Raw genomic sequence first — 20293 nt, forward strand, 5'->3', positions numbered from 1 at the left:
AAGTATTCGGCATACCTTAAATTCAAATGAGTTAGTAATGATTATTTTTTTGTTTTGTTTTGGATAAAGTGTTGAATTGTTAGTTTCAACATTCATATTGATCCTTATTTAATTATATTAATGATATATCTTAGGTAATTCTAGTTTCTGTTCTAAGTCATTCAGCACCCGTGCTAAAACGAGCATATGATCATTTTCCTTATTTCATTTGGGAAATGTGCGGAAAAAAAATAAAAATAAAAGAACACACTTTTAGTCTTTTGATTATTCAGCAAAATTTCAACTTTAATATATGTTTGTTAAACTAATATGGATAGGATGCACCGAGAAATGAGTAGTTAAAAATTAATTACTATTAATTAATATAATTAAATAATATGATGGTTATAAATATATAATTAGGTTGTGTTTGATTTGTAAAATAGTTTGAAAGAATATTATTTTTAGGTGAGATATATTGAATTATGTAAATAATATAAAAATAATTAATATGTATAATATATTATTTTTGTTACACGTGTTTGAAAATATTTTTTAAACATCCTACTGAATAGTTATAAATTTATTATACATATTATATTAATTATATGATTAAATAATATAAATTAATAGTAATTAATATTTAAGTATTCAACATGCCCTGAATTCAAATCAGTAGTAATGATTATTTTTTCATTTTGGATAAGGTGCTGAATTGTTAGTTTCAGCACCCAATGTTGATCCTTAAAATCCTTAAAATATTAATTATATAACTTAGATAATTCTATTTTAATTTATTCAACACACAATGCAGAACCTGATCCTTTTCCTTATTTCTTTCGGAAAAATATGCAAAAATAAAAAAGCTAAAAGAACACACTTTTAGTCTTTTTAATTATTCATCAAAAATTTCGCTTCAACATATAATGTGTTAAACTAATATAGATAAGATGTCAAGAGATTTTAATTTGTGAATACTTAAAAATTAATTACTATTAATGAATACAATTAAATAATATTGTGATTATAAATAAATAATTTGGGTGTGTTTGATTTGTAAAATAGTTTGAAAAAATATAATTTTTAGGTGAAATATATGGAATTATGTAGATAATATAAAAATGTTTAATATGTATAATATATTATTTTTGTTACATAGTAGATGTTAAATTTTTTATGTATAATATATTATTTTTGTTACATATTAGATGTTGAATTTTTTATGTATAATATATTATTTTTGTTACATATTAGATGTTGAATTTTTTTTAAAAAACATCCCACTGAAGAGTTATAAATTAATTATACATTTATATTAATAATGTGATTAAATAGTATAAATTAATAGTAATTATTATGTTAAGTATTCAGCATGTTGTTAATTCAAATCAGTCTAATTATTTTTTCATCTTAGATAGGGTGCTAAGTTCTTAGTTTCAGCACCCTGATTGTTAAAATATTTAATTATATTAATTATATAATTAGGTAATTATGTTTTAACTCATTCAACACAGCGTGTTGACAACATCTGATTATTTTTCTTATTTTTTTTGAAAAAATGTGAAAAAAAAGTATTAAAAGAATACAGTTTTAGTCTTTTAATGATTAAGCAAAATTTCAACTTCAACATAATCTGTTAAACTAATATGAATAAGATCTCATAGATTTTAATTTCTAAATAGTTAAAAATTAATTACTATTAATTAATACAATTAAATAATACTATCTCTGTCCCTTAACCATCTATCAATTTTTCCATTTTGGTATGTCCCATAACAAAATATCTATTTCTTTTCTTTTTCAATGGTACCATCGATCTAAGATTACAAATACTCTTCCAATTTACAATATATTATACAAATGTCATTACTTTTATATCATACAGTACTAATATGGGTAATTTAGTCTTTTTTTTTTTTACCTTTATTTCTACTTTATCCAAATATAATACTAATATTTCTAAAACTCAACAAATGAAAATATATATATATATGTGACAGAGAGAATATGATTGTTATAAATATATAATTAGGGTGTGCTTGATTTGAAAAATATTTTGAAAGAATATCATTTTTAGGTGAAATATATATAATTATGTAGAAATGATTAATATGTGTAATATATTGTTTTTGTTAGATATCATGTGTTTGAAAATATTTTCTCAACATCCTACTATAAATTAATTATACATATTTATAGTAATTATATGATTAAAAGTATAAATTAATAGTAATTAATATCTAAGTATTCGACATAGCCTGAATTCATATCACCAGTCATCAATAATAATTATATTTTCTTTTTGGATATAATGTTGAATTATTTCCTTAAAATTCTTAAACTTATATAATATTTAATTATATTAATTATATAATTTAGGTAATTAAGTTTTAACTCACTCAGCAATTGCTGACAAGATTTAGGGTGTGTTTGGCAATTAGTTGTTAGCCGATTCAATTAGTTGGTTTGACGAGCTGATTCAATTAGCAGTTCGTATTAAGGTGTTTGGTAAAATAACTGTTTGACATTAGCTGTTTATACATAAAATGACTATTAAGAACATTGATATGTTATTTTTTAAAATATTTAATTTTGTTCATTTTGATTTGAAATTTATGAGAATTTTTGTTATTAATTATTGAAAATTATAAAAATATTATAAAATATTTATCTTTATTTTTATTATTTAGATTTGATAAAATTATTTTTACTAAAAAATAATATTTTTTTTATTGAAATTATATAAACTATAAAATAATAAATCTTTCGTATATATATTTTTATCATGTTAATTATTGTTTTAATATATATAAATAAATTAATAATCTTTGTTTTTTTTACTTGATTTAGTTTTAAAAATTTATATATTTTACAAATAAAATAATTTATATGTAATAATTAATAATTATTATTATTTTAAATTTACAAAAATAAAAATATAATTTAACAAATTAAATAAATTAAAAGTAATTAATAAATACTGCTATAAAAATATATTTATATGTATAGAATAAATAATTAAGTTTTAAGGGTAAATAAAGAATAACAACAAAATAAAAAAGCTGTTTCAAAATGCGGGTATATGAGTTTTTAAAAAATTAACCTTTTTGGGTTCAAAAAACTGTTTCAAAAAGCTAATTTAACAAACACTCCTTTTGACTGGTCAAACAACTAAAAATTATTTCAATAAGCTAAAAGCTCTTCAAAAGCTAAGTTGTTTCTCAAACACCCTCTTAATCTTTTTTAGTTTTTTAATTATTTAGTAAAATTTCGACTTCAAGATATGATCCTTTAAACTAATATGAATAAGATGCTAAGAGATTTTAATTTCTGAACAGTTACAAACTAATTACTATTATTTAATACAATTAAATAATATGATGATTATAAATATATAATTAGGGTGCGTTTGATTTATAAAATAGTTTGAAGGAATATTATCTTTTGGTGAGATATATGGAATCATGTAGATAATATAAAAATGATTAATATGTATAATATATATTATTTTTGTTACATATCAGGTATTGAAAATATTTTTTCGACATCCCACTGAATAGTTATAAATTAATAATACATATTTATATTAATTATATGAAAAAACATAAATTACTAATAATTAATATCTAAGTATTTAGCATGCTCTGAATTCAAATTAGTCAGTAATGATTATTTTCTTTTATTTTGGATAAGGTGTTGAATTGTTAGGCTCAGCACCAATATTAATTTTTAATATCTTTAAATTTATATAATATTTAATTATATAATTTGGATATTTCTATTTGAACTTATTCAGCAGCACACGTGCACTTCATAGCACTTGATCCTTTTTTTTTTATTATTATTATTTCTTTTAAAAAAATGTGAAAAAAAAATAGTGAAAGATCACACTTTTAGCTTTTTAATTATTCATTAAAATTTCAACTTCAACATATAATCTATTAAACTAATATTGATAAGATGCCAAAAGAATTTTAATTTTTTAATAGTTAATAATTAATTACTATTAATTAATTCAATTAAATAATATTGTGATTATAAATATATATTTAGGGTGTATTTGATTTTTAAAATAGTTTGAAAGAATATTATTTTTAGGTGATATATATGGAATTATATAGATAATATAAAAATGATTAATATATGTAATATATTATTTTTGGTGATATGTATGAAATTATTTTTGTTTGATAATATGTGCTAAAAATATTTTTTCAACATCCTACTGAATAATTTTAAATTAATTATACATATTTATATTTATTATATTATTAAACTATAATTAATATTTAAGTATTTAACATGTGCTGAATTGTAATTATACTAATTATTTTTTCAGTTTGAACATGGGCTCAGATCCTTAAATTTATATAATATTTAATTATATAACTTAGCTAATTAAATTTTAACTCATTCAGTCACACATGTAATCACATGTAAAAGTCATGATTTCAGCGCCTGATCCTCTTCTTTATTTCTTTGTAATCAAAAATTATTATTTTTTTTCAGTTTGGATAGGGTACTGAATTGTCAGTTTCAGCACGCAAGTCCTTAAATTAATAATATAATATTTAATTATATAATTTAGCTAATTAAATTTTAACTCATCCAGTCATACGTGCAAAGATCATGATTTCATGATCATCTTCTTTATTTCTTTTTAATAAGTAATTATTATTTTTTTCCAGTTTGGATAGGGTATTGAATTGTCAGTTTCAGCGCCCAAGTCCTTAAATTAATAATATAATATTTAATTATATAACTTGGCTAATTAAATTTTAACTTATCTAGCCACACAGTGCAAAAATCATGATTTCATGATATTCTTCTTTATTTCTTTGTGATCAGTAATTATTGTTTTTTGATTCAGTTTGGATATGGTACTGAATTGTTAGTTTCAACGCTAGATTCTTAAATTTATATAATATTTAATTTATATAAATTAGCTAATTAAATTTTAACTTATTTAGCCACACGTGCAAAAATTATGATTTCATCTTCTGATATTCTATTTTATTTATTTGTAAGTAATTATTATTTGTTAAGTTTGGATAGGGTACTGAATTGTCAGTTTCAGCTCCCAGATCCTTAAATTTATATAATATTTAATTATATAACTTATCTAATTAAATTTTAACTCATTCAGCCATACGTATCAAAATCATGATTTCAACACATGATCTTCTTCTTTAAATTTTTGTGATCAATAATTATTATTTTTTTAGTTTGGATAGGGTACTGAATTGTCAGATTCAGTGTCCATATTCTTATATTTATATAATATTTAATTATACAACTTAGTTAATTAAATTTTAACTCATTCAGCCACACGTGCAAAAATCATGATTTGAGCACCTGATCTTCTTCTTTATTTCTTTGTGATCACTAATTATATTTTTTTCAGTTTGGATAGGGTACTGAATGATCAGATTCAGTGCCAGATCCATATATTTATATAATATTTAATTATATAACTTAGTTAATTAAATTTTAACTAATTTAGCCATAAGTACAAAAATCATGATTTTAGCACTTGATCTTCTTCTTTATTTCTTTGTGATCAGTAATTATTATTTTTTTCAGTTTGGATAGGGTACTGAATTGTCAGATTCAGTGCCCAAATCTTTATATTTATATAATATTTAATTATATAACTTAGTTAATTAAATTTTAACTCATTCAGCCACACGTGCAAAAATCATAGATTTCAACACCTGATCTTTTTCTTTATTTCTATTATTTTTTCCAGTTTGGACAGGGTACTGAATTGTCAGATTCAGTGCCCAAATCCTTATATTTATAATATTTAATTATATAACTTAGTTAATTAAATTTTAACTCATTCAGCCACACGTGCAAAAATCATGATTTCAACACCTGATATTCTTCTTTATTTCTTTGTGATCAGTAATTATTATTTTTATCAGTTTGGATAGGGTACTGAATTGTCAGATTCAGTGCCCAAATCCTTATATTTATATAATATTTAATTATATAACTTAGTTAATTAAATTTTAACTCATTCAGCCACACGTGCAAAAATCATAGATTTCAACACCTGATCTTCTTCTTTATTTCTTTGTGATCAGTAATTATTATTTTTTCCAGTTTGGACAGGGTACTGAATTGTCAGATTCAGTGCCCAATTCCTTATATTTATAATATTTAATTATATAACTTAGTTAATTAAATTTTAACTCATTCAGCCACACGTGCAAAAATCATGATTTCAACACCTGATCTTCTTCTTTATTTCTTTGTGATCAGTAATTATTATTTTTATCAGTTTGGATAGGGTACTGAATTGTCAGATTCAGTGCCCAAATCCTTATATTTATATAATATTTAATTATATAACTTAGTTAATTAAATTTTAACTCATTCAACCACACGTGCAAAAATCATAGATTTCAACACCTGATCTTCTTCTTTATTTCTTTGTGATCAGTAATTATTATTTTTTTTCAGTTTGAACAGGGTACTGAATTGTCAGATTCAGTGGCCAAATCCTTATATTTATATAATATTTAATTATATAACTTAGTTAATTAAATTTTAACTCATTCAGCCACACGTGCAAAAATCATAGATTTCAACACATGATCTTCTTCTTTATTTCTTTGTGATCAGTAATTATTATTTTTTCCAGTTTGGACAGGGTACTGAATTGTCAGATTCAGTGCCCAATTCCTTATATTTATAATATTTAATTATATAACTTAGTTAATTAAATTTTAACTCATTCAGCCACACGTGCAAAAATCATGATTTCAACACCTGATCTTCTTCTTTATTTCTTTGTGATCAGTAATTATTATTTTTATCAATTTGGATAGGGTACTGAATTGTCAGATTCAGTGCCCAAATCCTTATATTTATATAATATTTAATTATATAACTTAGTTAATTAAATTTTAACTCGTGCAAAAATTATGATTTCAGCTCTCGCTTGATCTTCTTCTTTATTTCTTAAGATCAAGATTTCACGCCTGATCTTCTTCTTTATTTCTTTTGAAAATATGTATAAAAAAAATACTAAAAAAACACACATTTAGTTTAAAAAAATTTCAATATCTATATTTTTTAAAGTATATAATCTGTTTGAATTTGATTTTTTAAGTTCATTTTGTTTTGAATTGAAATTATTTTAAAATGACATATAAATTGAAATAATATTTATTAAAAACAATACAAAATGAATAATACCAAATTCCATTCGAAATTAAAACACCTTTCACCTTATATTAAAAGAAATTGAGAGAAATAAAAACAGCAACCTACCATAATAAATATACAGATTCAATTGTATGCAGTCTTTTTTTCCTTTTTAAAAATAAATGGAAATTATAACGTTCGAATCGGACTTGACAGCAAAGTATGAACTGTACTTTATAGACGCTCAAAATTCCAGTTTCCCGCCAACCCTCTTGAAAAAATTTCACTCTCTTTAAAACCCTAATTCCGACCCCTCTCTTATCCGCTCATCGAAATGCCGAAGCGGAAGGAATCTGCCTCCTCCAACAGTCAAGGCCAATCCAAGAAGGCGGTATCCGCGCCGCCGGAAGTGGAAGATGCCGTCGAAATGCCGGAGAACGCCGCCGGTGAGGACTTGAAGTTGGAAGGGGAGGAGGATGAGGTGGGGGAGGTTGGCCAGGCCCGTTTCTTGGGAGATCCAATTCCAGTTGAAGAGGCAAAGAGGCGTTGGCCTCACCGCTACACACGAGGACAATCGGTATATGCTTTGAACTCGCGTTGCTGGATTTCACTATGCATTTTGCTATTACGGTTCTTGAGTTTGCTGTTTGATTATCATGAGCTTGAAGAATAAATCGAAACGATTTTTTTTTTGCCTGTACTGGTGATTGGAGTTAAGAATGGAAAGTTTTTAATCCTTTTAAGATGAGCTAATGTTTGACGATGCGACTGGCGCAGGGTGGGTGAGGTTTTTACTATTAGTTTTATGTGGAAATTTGTTTCGAATGCTTCAGATTATCGTTTAATAGCAATAGGGCTTCATTGAATAGTAAGTAATGTATATGTGTGGAAAGTTGTGGTTTTTGGAAAACAAATAAAATTTGATTGCATTTTGTTTCCAAGAAAAGCTTTTTTAAGTTTTTTGCTTTTATTTTTCTTTCTCTATTATCAAATTGTGTTTGAAATTAGTGTTTGTTCTTGAGCTCTACACCTGAATTTCATTTCCTTCATCATTCACACACTTTTATTTATTTATTCTGCCATCAAAATCTGCTTTTATTTTTATTGGGGTACAATGAAAACTTGTTTTTGTTTCTCGTTTCATAGACAATATATCTACTTTTCTGTGTATATATATTACTATAGCAGTAAAAAAGTACTAATTATTATCTTTCTTCATTAAAAGGTTTTATTAAATGTTTGAGCCTGCAATTTGAAGATAGGGAGTTTTTAGTTGTGGGTGATTTATCTCATTCCTAATTCATGATAATTTAGGGTTCTATGAATAATCCTGATTGTTTGCGGTTGTGTTGTTTTGCTCTATGAAAGTATATGGTAGTTTGGATTTTTTGCTTTTGCATGACTTATTAGTTTTGTGTCTTTTGATAAGTTTCTTGATTATATATATATATATGTTTTCTGTTGTGAATTTAGGAATTTACCCAAGCAAGAGGGCACTATTCCAATGCTGAGGTCGATGGTGTTGTTTTCTCTTTGGATGATGAAGCATATGTGCAGGTGAAGAAATAAACAGTCGATGAATTAAATTATTTCAAGTGCATGCATTCTTTTATTGAACCTATGATGGCATAAAATTAGTTGCAAGAATTTTTTCATCACATTAATATTATTACACTTTGTCAATTAAACCTATATATATATATATATATTTTTTGTTAATATATATATATATTTTATTTATACCAAAATATTTTACAATATTTTTTAATTTATGGCATTTAATATTATGCTTTTTTACAATATTAAATATTTTATTTACTAAAATTATCTCTCATTTTACTACCTTATTCATATATTTTTTAAAATACATTTGGAGTGTTTTTTTGGGGATTTATATTTTGGGTTTGAAATTTGAATAATAAAAAATTTAAATTGGGATAATTGTATAATGTGATATAAATAGGTGTCGATGTGATATTTTGAATATAAAATTAATTTTTAGTATAATAAAAAAATAGATTGTTTGATTCGATATTTTGAAAGGAAAAAATTGATAAATAGCAAATTTTTTGTCAAATTTGATAAAAAAAACTCTTATTTTATGTTACAATTAACTAATGTAATGAATATTTATTAAAATCCAGCATGACTCATATGAGTTTTTTTTTTAATATTTTTGTGGATCGGTGGAGTATTATTTGATGTTTTTTGGAGGATTTTTTTTTTTTTTTTTTTTTTTTTTGATAAATAGTAAAAATTTGATAAATTTTGTGAAAAAACACACTCTAAATGCATATGTGTTGGCCACTTGTTGATGCTATTTTCAGAGTTTTTTTTTTTTTTTTTTGGGTTAAAATTGTAATATTTCGGGTTTGTTGGGTTGTTTTAAATTGATTTGAATTTTGCTTTGAATAATATTTTGATATGATGTTTTATGAGAAAAAAATAATTTATTTTTATTGAGAACCGTAAGAGTTTAATATTGTTGTTTTGTTTATTTGAAATTAAAAACAAACACACCTAATTTCTAGTAAATCATCACATTCATAATTTGTTTTCATTTAGAAATGTCATTTTGACTTCTTATTTTTATTTTAAGTATTGCATTAAAATTTATTTTTCACTAAACAAATTTTAATTGACACATATATTTGAACTCTTTTATAGTTGACAAGTAGTTATAGGGTGATGAGTCAATCACAATGGCTTATCATATTGATGTTTTTATGATTTCTAAGGAATGATTTTACTATAAAACTTGTGGTTGTTATTGATATTGCACCATTTTTAGTTAGTTATTATTTTGAAATTTACTTGAGCATATATATGTATGTACACATATATATTTAAATGACCAATGCCCACTAATATCATGTGTTGCTGTGTTCTAGGCTGAACCAGGGAAAGACAGTTACATTTGTAAGATTGTAGAATTTTTCTCTGCAGTTGATGGGTCACTACATTTCACTGCTCAATGGTATTATAGGGCAGGTGATACGGTGAGACATTTTGATGTGTATTGTGTGATCTTGCATTCTTTTCAAGAATGATATTTTCTTGTTCTGATAATTTTATATTATGTATGTCAGGTTATCCAATCCTGCACTTCTCTTGTACACAACAAACAAATATTCTTTTCAGAAATTAGGGATGACAATCCACTAGATTGCCTTGTCAAGAAGATTAACATTAAATTTATACCTTCAAAGGTACAACTTCAGCAGTTAGTTACTTGCCAACTTAATAGAATGCTTGATCATAACTTATATGTTCTATATGTTTCCAGGAAATTATTGGATTTGATCCGAAAACTATACCCACATGGGACTTTTATTATAGCAAAAAATATTTGCTTCCATACACATCTTTTGTAAACATGCCATCAGGTAAATTTGTTTGATATTTAATATCTTGTTTCTAAATATTTTTTCATGCATAGTATTTCTTATGTATACATTTTGTGTGTGCAAATACAGATGATGAGACAAAAAGTCAAGAATCCACTTCTACCATTTCTAGTGATCGCGAAACATCATCGGAAAGTCATGATCCTAAAAATGAAATATCATTGTTAGATCTGTATTCGGGATGTGGAGCTATGTCAACTGGACTTTGCCTTGGTGCTAACATTGGTGGTGTCAGACTTGTTACGGTAGGTTTTACTTTACTTGATCGATTAGTTATCAATAATTTATTATAATAGTACTCCCTCTATCCAACTTTATGATCATTTTTTTTGGATTGTCATTAAAAAAATATTTTTATTTTCTTCTTAGTAAAAAATTGCATCATTTTTTTGTATTTTTTACTATAAAAAGCAAAAAATAACAATTATTATCAACTTTTATTAAAATTCTTGCCCAAATATTTGAGCACACATTTTGATGACGGAGTGAGTATATTTTTTATGATTACTTCTTAAGTTTATTATAAGTACAAACTTTTTTGTTTATGATGGCTATTGAGAGTTTTGTATATTGAGCTCACCTGTACTTGTAGTTTATTGTTCACTTAGATTTGAATTTTGTGTTTTTTAACTTAACACCTATAATTATTGAACCTAGGGATCTTATGGTGCTTTTTACCAATTTTATTTTTGTGTCATGTATATTTCATCACATTATCCAACCATTTTCATGGAGAATTTAAAATATTTTAGTTATACAATGACTAGCTTATTAAAGTTCATTTAAATGCCTTAATGAAATTTGTGCATTATTATTATTATTATTATTATTATTATTATTTTGAATTGTACTTGCCTTCACAGAAATGGGCTGTCGATTATAATCAATATGCTTGTGAAAGCCTCAAGTTAAATCATCCAGAGACAGAGGTATGTGCCAATTTAATATGCTTGTAATAACTTGCACCATTGTCTTTTTCAATGTTCTCTCACATATCTAAACTTAGGTGAGGAATGAATCTGCCGAGGACTTTTTGCATCTTATAGAAGAATGGGAAAAGCTTTGTTCATCTTTCTCATTATCAACAAAAAGAAGTTCATGCAATGAAATGGAGAGTAATGCTAAGGGTGGCTTTAATTCCAAAAAAGCAGAAGAAGAGGAGGAAGCGGCTGAGGATGATGATGATGCCGGTGACTCTGAAATATATGAAGTTGAAGAAATACTTGGAATTTGTCATGGAGATCCAAACAATCATGGAAAATCTGAACTGCACTTCAAGGTTATTGACTGATCTTTTCATGACCATTTCTTCTGTTTTCCGAACAATAATTCGTCTTTTTATTATATTTTGTTTGTGTTTTTTTTTGTTTTTTTTTTTGGGCTAGAATAGTATGTTCAAAGTTGGCCATTACTTTACACTTCAATGCAATAAAGCTGATGCTTCTCGTTTGATTTTATAACACCAGCATGTGATTGTTTTATGATACTCTTCTTTTTCTAACATTTCCCTTTTGCACTATGTCCTAATTGTTTATGTAAATTTTAACATTTTAGATACGATGGAAAGGCTATGGTCCGGAAGAGGATACTTGGGAGCCTCTAGAAGGTTTGAGGTATAGATTCTGGTAGCTCTGCACAGTTCTTTATTCTGTGAGATGATTTTTATTTTACTTTTTAATATTGCATTACAACTCCACAGTGATTGCAAAGATAAGTTGAAAGAATTTGTTACAAGAGGTTACGAGTCAAAGCTTTTGCCATTGCCGGTGAGCATTGTATCTGTTTATTGGCTATAGATTCCTTTCTTCAATTGTGTTACCTAAAAATAGTCTATGCATTTTTGTCAGGGTTCTGTTGGTGTAATATGCGGTGGACCTCCTTGCCAAGGAATTAGTGGCTTCAATAGGTTTCGAAATAAGGAAGCTCCGCTTGAAGATCCAAAAAACAAACAATTGAAGGTTTATGTGGACATCGTAGACTTTCTCAAGCCAAGATTTGTCTTGATGGAGAATGTTGTCGATATGGTGAAGTTTGCTGGTGGATTTCTTGGTCGATATGCATTAGGGCGGCTTGTTTCAATCGGTTATCAGGTGAGGATGGGAATGATGGCAGCTGGTTCATACGGATTGCCTCAATTTCGTATGCGTGTGTTCATGTGGGGTGCACTTCCAACAGAGGTATTCTAATTTCCTGTTTCTGTTGCTCATGTCCTTTGTATTGACACTATCGGTTGAGAACTTGTTTTATTTTATTGTACATGTGCATTTTTGTAATTAACATTTTCTTTTCTCTACACTTGCAGAACTTGCCTCAGTATCCATTACCAACCCATGAAGTTGCAAATAGAGGCGTTAATCCAACTGAGTTTGAGGTGTGACTTGTGTTTGATAAGATTATTGCGATTTGTATATATGCTCATAATTTTTTGAAACGCAGATGAATGCAGTTAATTATGATGAAGGCTGTGAACCCACTTTAAAGCCTGCACTCTTTCTAAAGGATGCAATAGCTGATCTCCCTGCAGTAAATAGAATTAGTTACTCAGTATGTTGTTACTTTTGATCTGATTTCACATTTAATCTGTTTATGTGTGTGTGTGTATATATATATATATATATATTAGGTTGGAAATAAAGAGGAACGTGACGAAATGCCTTATACACTTGACCCTGAGTCTGAATTTCAAAAATTCATTAGACGCCGAAGGGATGGTGAGCTAGCAATTGCCATTTCAAGTGATAATATGGAGATTTTATTTTGATTCTTTACTTGTGGTTTTTGATATAAGTTTAATCATCGGGTGAACATTTATTTTAATTTTACATGCTTAATCAATAGTTCGATGCTTTATATTATTTATGCCTGATGCAGAAATGCCTGGATGCTTGGTTTTGGGCTCTATATCACCAGAACATAGCTTGTATGACCATGTGCCTTATAGGCTAAATCAAGATGACTATGATCGTGTTTGTCAAGTTCCTAAGAAAAAGGTATGTTATGCTACGGCTGTTTTATCATATAGCTTGCATCAAAAGACAAAAATAAACAAAACTAACTCTTGTGTGTGCTCAGGGTGCAAACTTCAGGAATTTCCCAGGTGTAAGAGTTCGTCCTGACAACAAGGTCGAATGGGATCCTGATATCGAAAGGGTCTATCTGAAGTCTGGAAAACCCCTGGTATGAATTGCTCAAGTAATTTTTTGTCCTCTTAATCTTTTTGAGCCTGAAAAGCAATACTTGCTTGTAAATTGCAGGTCCCCGATTATGCTATGACTTTTGTCCGTGGCACTTCTTCAAAGTATGTGAGCTTTCTAAATTCATTTCCAAACTTTTAATTCTAGGATTAGACTTTGCAGTAGCTTTGTGACATTACTACTCATTTTGCAGGCCATTTGGGCGTCTATGGTGGGATGAAATCGTGTCCACTGTTGTTACTCGGCCGGAACCACACAATCATGTTGGAAAAATTTTCGTTCTGTTATCTTTTAATTTGCCTAATTTGCATGCCATGATATTCTCTTGTTCTCACAGGACAATCTTGTTTCAGGCATTACTGCATCCGGAACAAGATAGAGTTCTTACAGTCCGGGAGAATGCTCGCCTGCAAGGTTTTCCTGACTACTACAAACTTACTGGTCCTGTCAAAGAAAGGTAACACACCCCCTTTAGTTTTTTTTGTTTTTAAATCACTCTTGATTTATTGTCATCAGCGATCTATGGTAAAATAAAAATGATTCTGAAAATTTGCTCTATATATATATTTACAAAATTTGTTGTTATTTGGTGAGAACAAAAGTTGTGGAATGTATGGTAATTGATCTGATTCAATTCAGCTTGGTGTTTCTTGAGGTTAATCTATTTGCAAATTATATATTATGGTAAATAATTTTGAAATATAGCGTGTATATATATATATAACCTGTGATTTGCTGAGGTTAAATTATAACTTGTTTATTTATTTCCCGGTAGTATATTATGGTAAAATGTTCTCAAAAGTTGTAGTGATTGATCTGATCCAATTCAGTTTTGTGTTGTTTGAGGTTTATTTATTTACCGGTCGCGGTTTTGATAGGTACATGCAAGTCGGGAATGCTGTTGCTGTTCCGGTTGCTCGAGCATTAGGCTATTCTCTAGCTTCGGCACTGAAAGGGTCATCTGGAAGTGAACCAGTGATGAAACTACCTGAGAATTTCCCATTTGTGCCACCCCCAGCTTGAGGTTTAACAGGCATACTTTTAAACTGTTGATGTGAGGTTTATTTTTCGTCAATTTGTAGAAGCACAAGTGTGAAGTTTTGTTGTGTAACATTGAAGATCTTTGCCAATGTATGATGCCTTGAATATTCATCAGGCATTTTCATATGGCTGAGTAATAATTTATTTGTGTTTCTCATTTATGATAAGTTGATTGTTTGTTTGGTGATTTAGGTTCTGTTTATATAGCATATTTTTATTTATTTGGCACTATTTATTTTTTAAAAAATATTACATTAAATATATATATATTTACAAAATATCAAATCAAATATTAATTTTTTACTTTTTTTTTTTTTATAAATTTTCAAATTTCTAAAAATTTCCAAAATTTTTTAGCTAAACAAACCTTTGATAGTTGTGGAGAATATTTTTTTTAACTTGTACAGTGGTGTAGTTAATTTGGGTTTTGTTTATTTGTATTTTTAGATAAATATGTTATATTATGTTAGATATGTCATAAAAATTAGAATTTGATATGATATTTTATTATAAAAAAATTATTTATTTATTATGTTAGGGATTATTATATACAATTAATTTATAATAAATAATTTATATTTTACTATATAATTTCATATTATTATTATTTTTTAATATTTGCGTTTGGATATTATAATATAATTAGCTTAAAAAAATATATACATATATTTACACAATATATACTTTATATATTCTTTTTATTTTAAAAAAGTATATGTTTATTTTTGGTATAATATTTAAAAAATAATAATATTTTAGGGTTTAAAATAGTTGAAAATAGTATAAAAATAATTTTATTATTTTCTTTCGATAAAATTAATAATTTAATAGTAAGCTTAAGGTATTTATAAAAAAATATAAAAATTAATTATTTTTAATGGAATAATTCAAAATAAAAATATTATATTTTTAATTGAATAACTTTAAATATAAATATTTATATTTTACAAGGGGACATAAGAAGTATATTTTTATTATTGTAACTATTACTAGTTTCTTTCTATTTAATAAATTTATGTAAATTTGTTTGATTCCTTATTTTCATCCAATAAATTTAATTTAAGTAGGTTTGCTCTTACAAAATTTTAAAAAATAATAAAATTTTAATGTTAAAATAATGTAGACTAAAAGTAAAACAATATATTATGAGAAAATTATTAAATGCTTAAATATTATTAACATAATTTTGGCAAATTACTCAAACAAAAAACACAAAACAAACAGACAAGCCTATATAATTTTTTAAAAGGCTGACGGCCCATTCTTGAATGGGCCGCACTATATTCTTTATGGGCCCATTTTAAAGCTGGCGTTCTATAAACCCTAGAGAACCAGCATACGGCAAGAAGGTACTCGGGTAGTCTTGCGGCTGAGGGCATCGTTCCATTCTCAAGGCGCCGTCGATCAACCATGGCAGAACAGGTTGGTTTCGTTTTCCTCTCGAATATCGCAGTGCTCTCCGTATCTAATTGCAATTGTCTCTGTTTATAATCGATTTTTGTTCGCAGACCGAGAAGGCTTTCTTGAAGCAACCCAAGGTGTTTCTCAGGTGAGAATTTTTTGGTTTATCTTTGTACGCATGTGTGGCTGTTTGAATGTTGTAATTGGTTTGAGGTGGAGAATGCGGATTTTGCAGCTCGAAGAAGTCGGGTAAGGGTAAGGCACCAGGGAAAGGAGGCAACCGTTATTGGAAGAGCATCGGATTAGGGTTCAAAACTCCCCGCGAGGCGATTGAAGGTCTGATTTTGTCATTTATTTTTACAGTTTCTCAATTATTCGATTCATCTGTTGTACCTATTGTTTTTCACAGTTATTCTGTATAGTTCCTTTTGGGTGTATAAATTTTCTGTTCATATCATTGTGCAAGATATATATATATATATATATATATATGGTTTTTCTGCAATTATTTGTTTGGCATTTTGATCAGTGGATTTCAGCTGTGGTTGTTTTTCTACTTAGATGTAACTATGAATTCGTTTTTTGGTCGGCTTTTTGTAGACTGCTTTGTGCATTTTTTTCAGTCTGCTATTTTTTGGTGCCTTAATTGTGTTTTGTAGTTTAAATTGAGTTTCGAGTATCGTTTTTTCCATTTATTAATTAATTTCCCGTTGTAATGATCATAGTTGGTCAGATTTCTTTGCTAATGTGTAACACATATCCTTTGGTACAAACATTTGTTTATGTTGCTTTTTATTATTGTTATTATTTTATTCTGTGTTTCTGGATGATTTTGTAAGATTTCATTCTTACTAGTCTGAAGGAAGGTTTATCTACGACGGAACTGTTATGTTGTTCGTAAAATTTGTCTTATGATATAGGTTACTTCAATTTCTACGTGTCATCTGATTCCTCATTTTCAGGTACCTATATTGACAAGAAATGTCCATTCACCGGCACTGTGTCCATCAGAGGCCGTATCCTTGCTGGGACGTGCCACAGTGCCAAGATGACTAGAACAATTATTGTTCGAAGGAACTACCTGCATTGGGTGAAAAAGTATCAAAGGTAGACTTAAAATGAATATAATAGGAAAATAAAAGATGAGTTATATTATCTTAGAAATCCTCGTGAATGTTTTGTATATTTTATTCAGGTACGAAAAGAGGCATTCAAACACTCCAGCCCACATCTCCCCATGTTTCCGTGTCAAAGAAGGCGATCATGTGATCATTGGCCAATGCAGGCACGTATATAGACTCTAGGACATTCTTAAATTCGATTGATTTGGGATTTATTTTTTATGGTTCCTTGTGTCAATCAATCGCATTGCAGGCCACTGTCAAAGACGGTGAGATTCAATGTTCTAAAGGTGAATCCAGCCGGTTCTTCTGGTCGTGGAAAGAAAGCCTTTACCGGGATGTGAGTTTTGAATTCTTGAAGTTTTGGAGATGAATTTTCAATTTTCAATTCGAACCAGTAGCACCTATTTATTACATGTCTTGCAGAACTCTTTTGAGCAATTTTCATCTGATGAAGAATATGCTTGATAAACAACATTTATGTCGGATTTTTCGCTCTCTTATTACAAAGCCTTAGTAATTTACAAAAAGTGGCGGCATTAGTGAATGATCCAATCTAAGCATTACATAGTATTTCTTGATCTAATCTTGTTTGATTTGTTTTCCAATTTGTTTATTTTTTATATTGATGTTTTAGAAAGTTATGTCTGATGCTTTACACTAAGTATTTTATAAAATATATATTGTGCTCTATATAAAATATATTTAAAATTTTCTGATTGGTACTGTAAGAACAATTGAAGGGTCCTTTCCTATATATGAGAAGAGTTTGGTTTTTTCTTTATATATGGTAAATATTATGTGAGAGGAAATATTTTAGTTTGATAGGGAATAGTGAGGATGTTTACAATTAGAGGCTGCATTTGGCTAAGTTTTAGTAGGTAGGGTGTGTTTGCTTGTGTATTTTTGTTTTTAGGTTTGGATCTTTTATTAGTAAAAGTTGACTTTGAACCGACTGATATTTTGAATATAATATAAATTTATATTATAATATACTCCCTCACGTCCCAGTATAATAAGGGTGTGTTTGTTTGAGAGATTTGTTTGGATTTTCACTATTCATCCAATTTTTTCTTTTTAAAAATATCAAATCAAACATCTATTTTTTATTTTTTTATATTATATTAAAAATTAATTTTACATTCAAAACATCACATCAATATTTATTTATATCATATTATACAACTATTCAAATTCAAAATTTTTACTATTCAAATTTCAATTCAAAATCCAAACCCTCAAACAAACACTTGTCTTTTATTTTATTTACTTTTTTAATTTTTTATAAACAAGATTAAAGATAAATTTGTTATTTTATAACAAAAATTTTAATTACTTAAAAATGCCTATAAATATCAAATAAAATTATGTGTTAAAATTCACAAAAGAAAACAGCTTTATTTTATTTTTAATAAAATGATATTTATATCAAATGTACTTCATTGTCAATTTGTCATAGGGCCGCCCTCCGCATTAGAAGATATCAGCATAACTAATTTTCATGACAATTTAAATAAAAAAATATAAATGATAAGATATCACTAAAATTATTTGTAATATTATCTCTTAATAATAATAATAATAACTATCAACTTACGGTCAAGAAGTAGCTGTCAAAGTGTTTGATTTTTTTATTAGATTTTATTCATAATTCTATTTTTTCTTTTATATCATAGGAAAAATTAACTATATAGTAAAAATATCACATAAATATTTATTTATATAACGTAAAGATACTATAATTAAAATATTATTCATTCTCCTACGTCCCTAAGGGTTATAGTACGCAATTGTGTATAATATTAAAAATATTTTTATATTTGTATAATATTTTTTATAAATATCTTTTTATTAGTATTATAAAACACCGATAAGAGTATTTTTGTCATTTGCTTTGTAAATATTTTGATATAATAATTAATACAAATAAAAAGTAAATGTTGCTGTTAAAATAATACTTTCTCAGTCCCATGTACACTGTCTATAGACTTAGGAGGTAACTAAGAATGTATTTGTGAAAATAATTATCTGATAATATAAATAATTATAAATTAAGATTAAATAACTAATTAGTTTAATTAAAATTAAAAAAAATAAAATTTAAAAATTTAAAATGACATTAAAGTGTAATCATTTTCCAAAAAAGAAAAGTGACATGGTATGTGAAACGAACAAAAACGATAACGTGGACATGGTATGTGGGACAGAAGGGGTATGAATTGTAGTAATTTAAAACTCCTCATCCAACCTCAAAACCCAAAATTAAACATATACAATCCAAAAATAAAAATAAATTTGAGTGTATTGAAATAAAATTTTACATCATTATCTCAATATAATATTACCGACAAATTAATTTATATGAACGTGAAATAAGACTCATTTCTTAGGTTATTAAGTTCATTCCAAATTTACTCATTGTATTCAAATAATAAATTAAAAATTAAAAAATAAAAAAATACACTCACTCCCATCATACTTATCTTATCGATTAGCAATGATCAATAATGTGAACATAGAGATGTAATAAGTGCTTTCTTGACTCATCACCAATTTTTTTACAAGAAGACATGTATTGTACAAATTATCACCATATCTTGTCTATTTTATTATATAATTGTTTGTTTCAAATATTCTGTAATATATTTTTTTTTTATCTCAAATTTACTGTGATATTTTTAAATATAAAAATAATTAATAATATTTATATATATATATTAATATACACTTCACTTTATCTCATCATATCATTTAAATAAAGAAAAAACAAATAATAATTTTTTTCTTCAATCACATCACTTAATATCCAAATTATCTCAAATTATCATACTTAATATTCCTCACATAAATTTTCGTGCTAAACACATATGTTGCACAGTATTTGAGACGGAGGAAATACTATATAATATATATATATATTGTGTTAGAATATTTTGTACACTGATAATCTGTAGTATATGTTGCATGAACATAATGTAAAACACTCACAATTTAT

General features: G+C 26.7%; 2 protein-coding genes across 2 annotated transcripts; both read left to right on the forward strand.

Moving 5' to 3' along the window:
* The first annotated feature begins 7430 nt into the window (after positions 1-7430).
* Positions 7431-14967, forward strand: LOC127253931 (DNA (cytosine-5)-methyltransferase CMT3). Its single transcript, XM_051278754.1, has 20 exons — positions 7431-7711; positions 8608-8691; positions 10026-10133; positions 10224-10343; positions 10421-10520; positions 10611-10786; positions 11405-11470; positions 11548-11820; positions 12096-12154; positions 12241-12307; positions 12389-12718; positions 12844-12912; positions 12978-13064; positions 13165-13252; positions 13413-13531; positions 13614-13718; positions 13796-13839; positions 13929-13998; positions 14089-14192; positions 14614-14967. The coding sequence occupies exons 1-20, from the start codon at positions 7469-7471 to the stop codon at positions 14756-14758; spliced, it is 2457 nt and encodes an 818-aa protein (XP_051134711.1). The 5' UTR covers positions 7431-7468; the 3' UTR covers positions 14759-14967.
* A 1138-nt stretch (positions 14968-16105) lies between these two features.
* LOC127253690 (40S ribosomal protein S11-like) lies at positions 16106-17845 on the forward strand. The gene is made up of 6 exons (XM_051278404.1): positions 16106-16198; positions 16285-16325; positions 16413-16513; positions 17140-17284; positions 17373-17462; positions 17552-17845. Exons 1-6 carry the CDS (start codon positions 16187-16189, stop codon positions 17640-17642), a joined length of 480 nt encoding a protein of 159 aa, XP_051134361.1. The 5' UTR covers positions 16106-16186; the 3' UTR covers positions 17643-17845.
* Positions 17846-20293: the final 2448 nt, after the last annotated feature.

The sequence above is a fragment of the Andrographis paniculata genome, unplaced genomic scaffold (genome assembly GCF_009805555.1).
Source record: "Andrographis paniculata isolate CXL003 unplaced genomic scaffold, ASM980555v1 Contig51END, whole genome shotgun sequence".
In the NCBI taxonomy this organism is placed as follows: domain Eukaryota; kingdom Viridiplantae; phylum Streptophyta; class Magnoliopsida; order Lamiales; family Acanthaceae; genus Andrographis; species Andrographis paniculata.

Bases quoted from the DNA above. Each gene is read 5' to 3' on its own strand.
- LOC127253931 (XM_051278754.1), top strand. From the start codon at position 7,469: ATGCCGAAGCGGAAGGAATCTGCCTCCTCCAACAGTCAAGGCCAATCC. The intron at 10,787-11,404 runs GTAGGTTTTACT...TTGCCTTCACAG, and splicing joins GTGGTGTCAGACTTGTTACG to AAATGGGCTGTCGATTATAA. The intron at 14,193-14,613 runs GTAACACACCCC...CGGTTTTGATAG, and splicing joins ACTGGTCCTGTCAAAGAAAG to GTACATGCAAGTCGGGAATG.
- LOC127253690 (XM_051278404.1), top strand. The intron at 16,326-16,412 runs GTGAGAATTTTT...CGGATTTTGCAG, and splicing joins CAACCCAAGGTGTTTCTCAG to CTCGAAGAAGTCGGGTAAGG. The intron at 16,514-17,139 runs GTCTGATTTTGT...CCTCATTTTCAG, and splicing joins TCCCCGCGAGGCGATTGAAG to GTACCTATATTGACAAGAAA.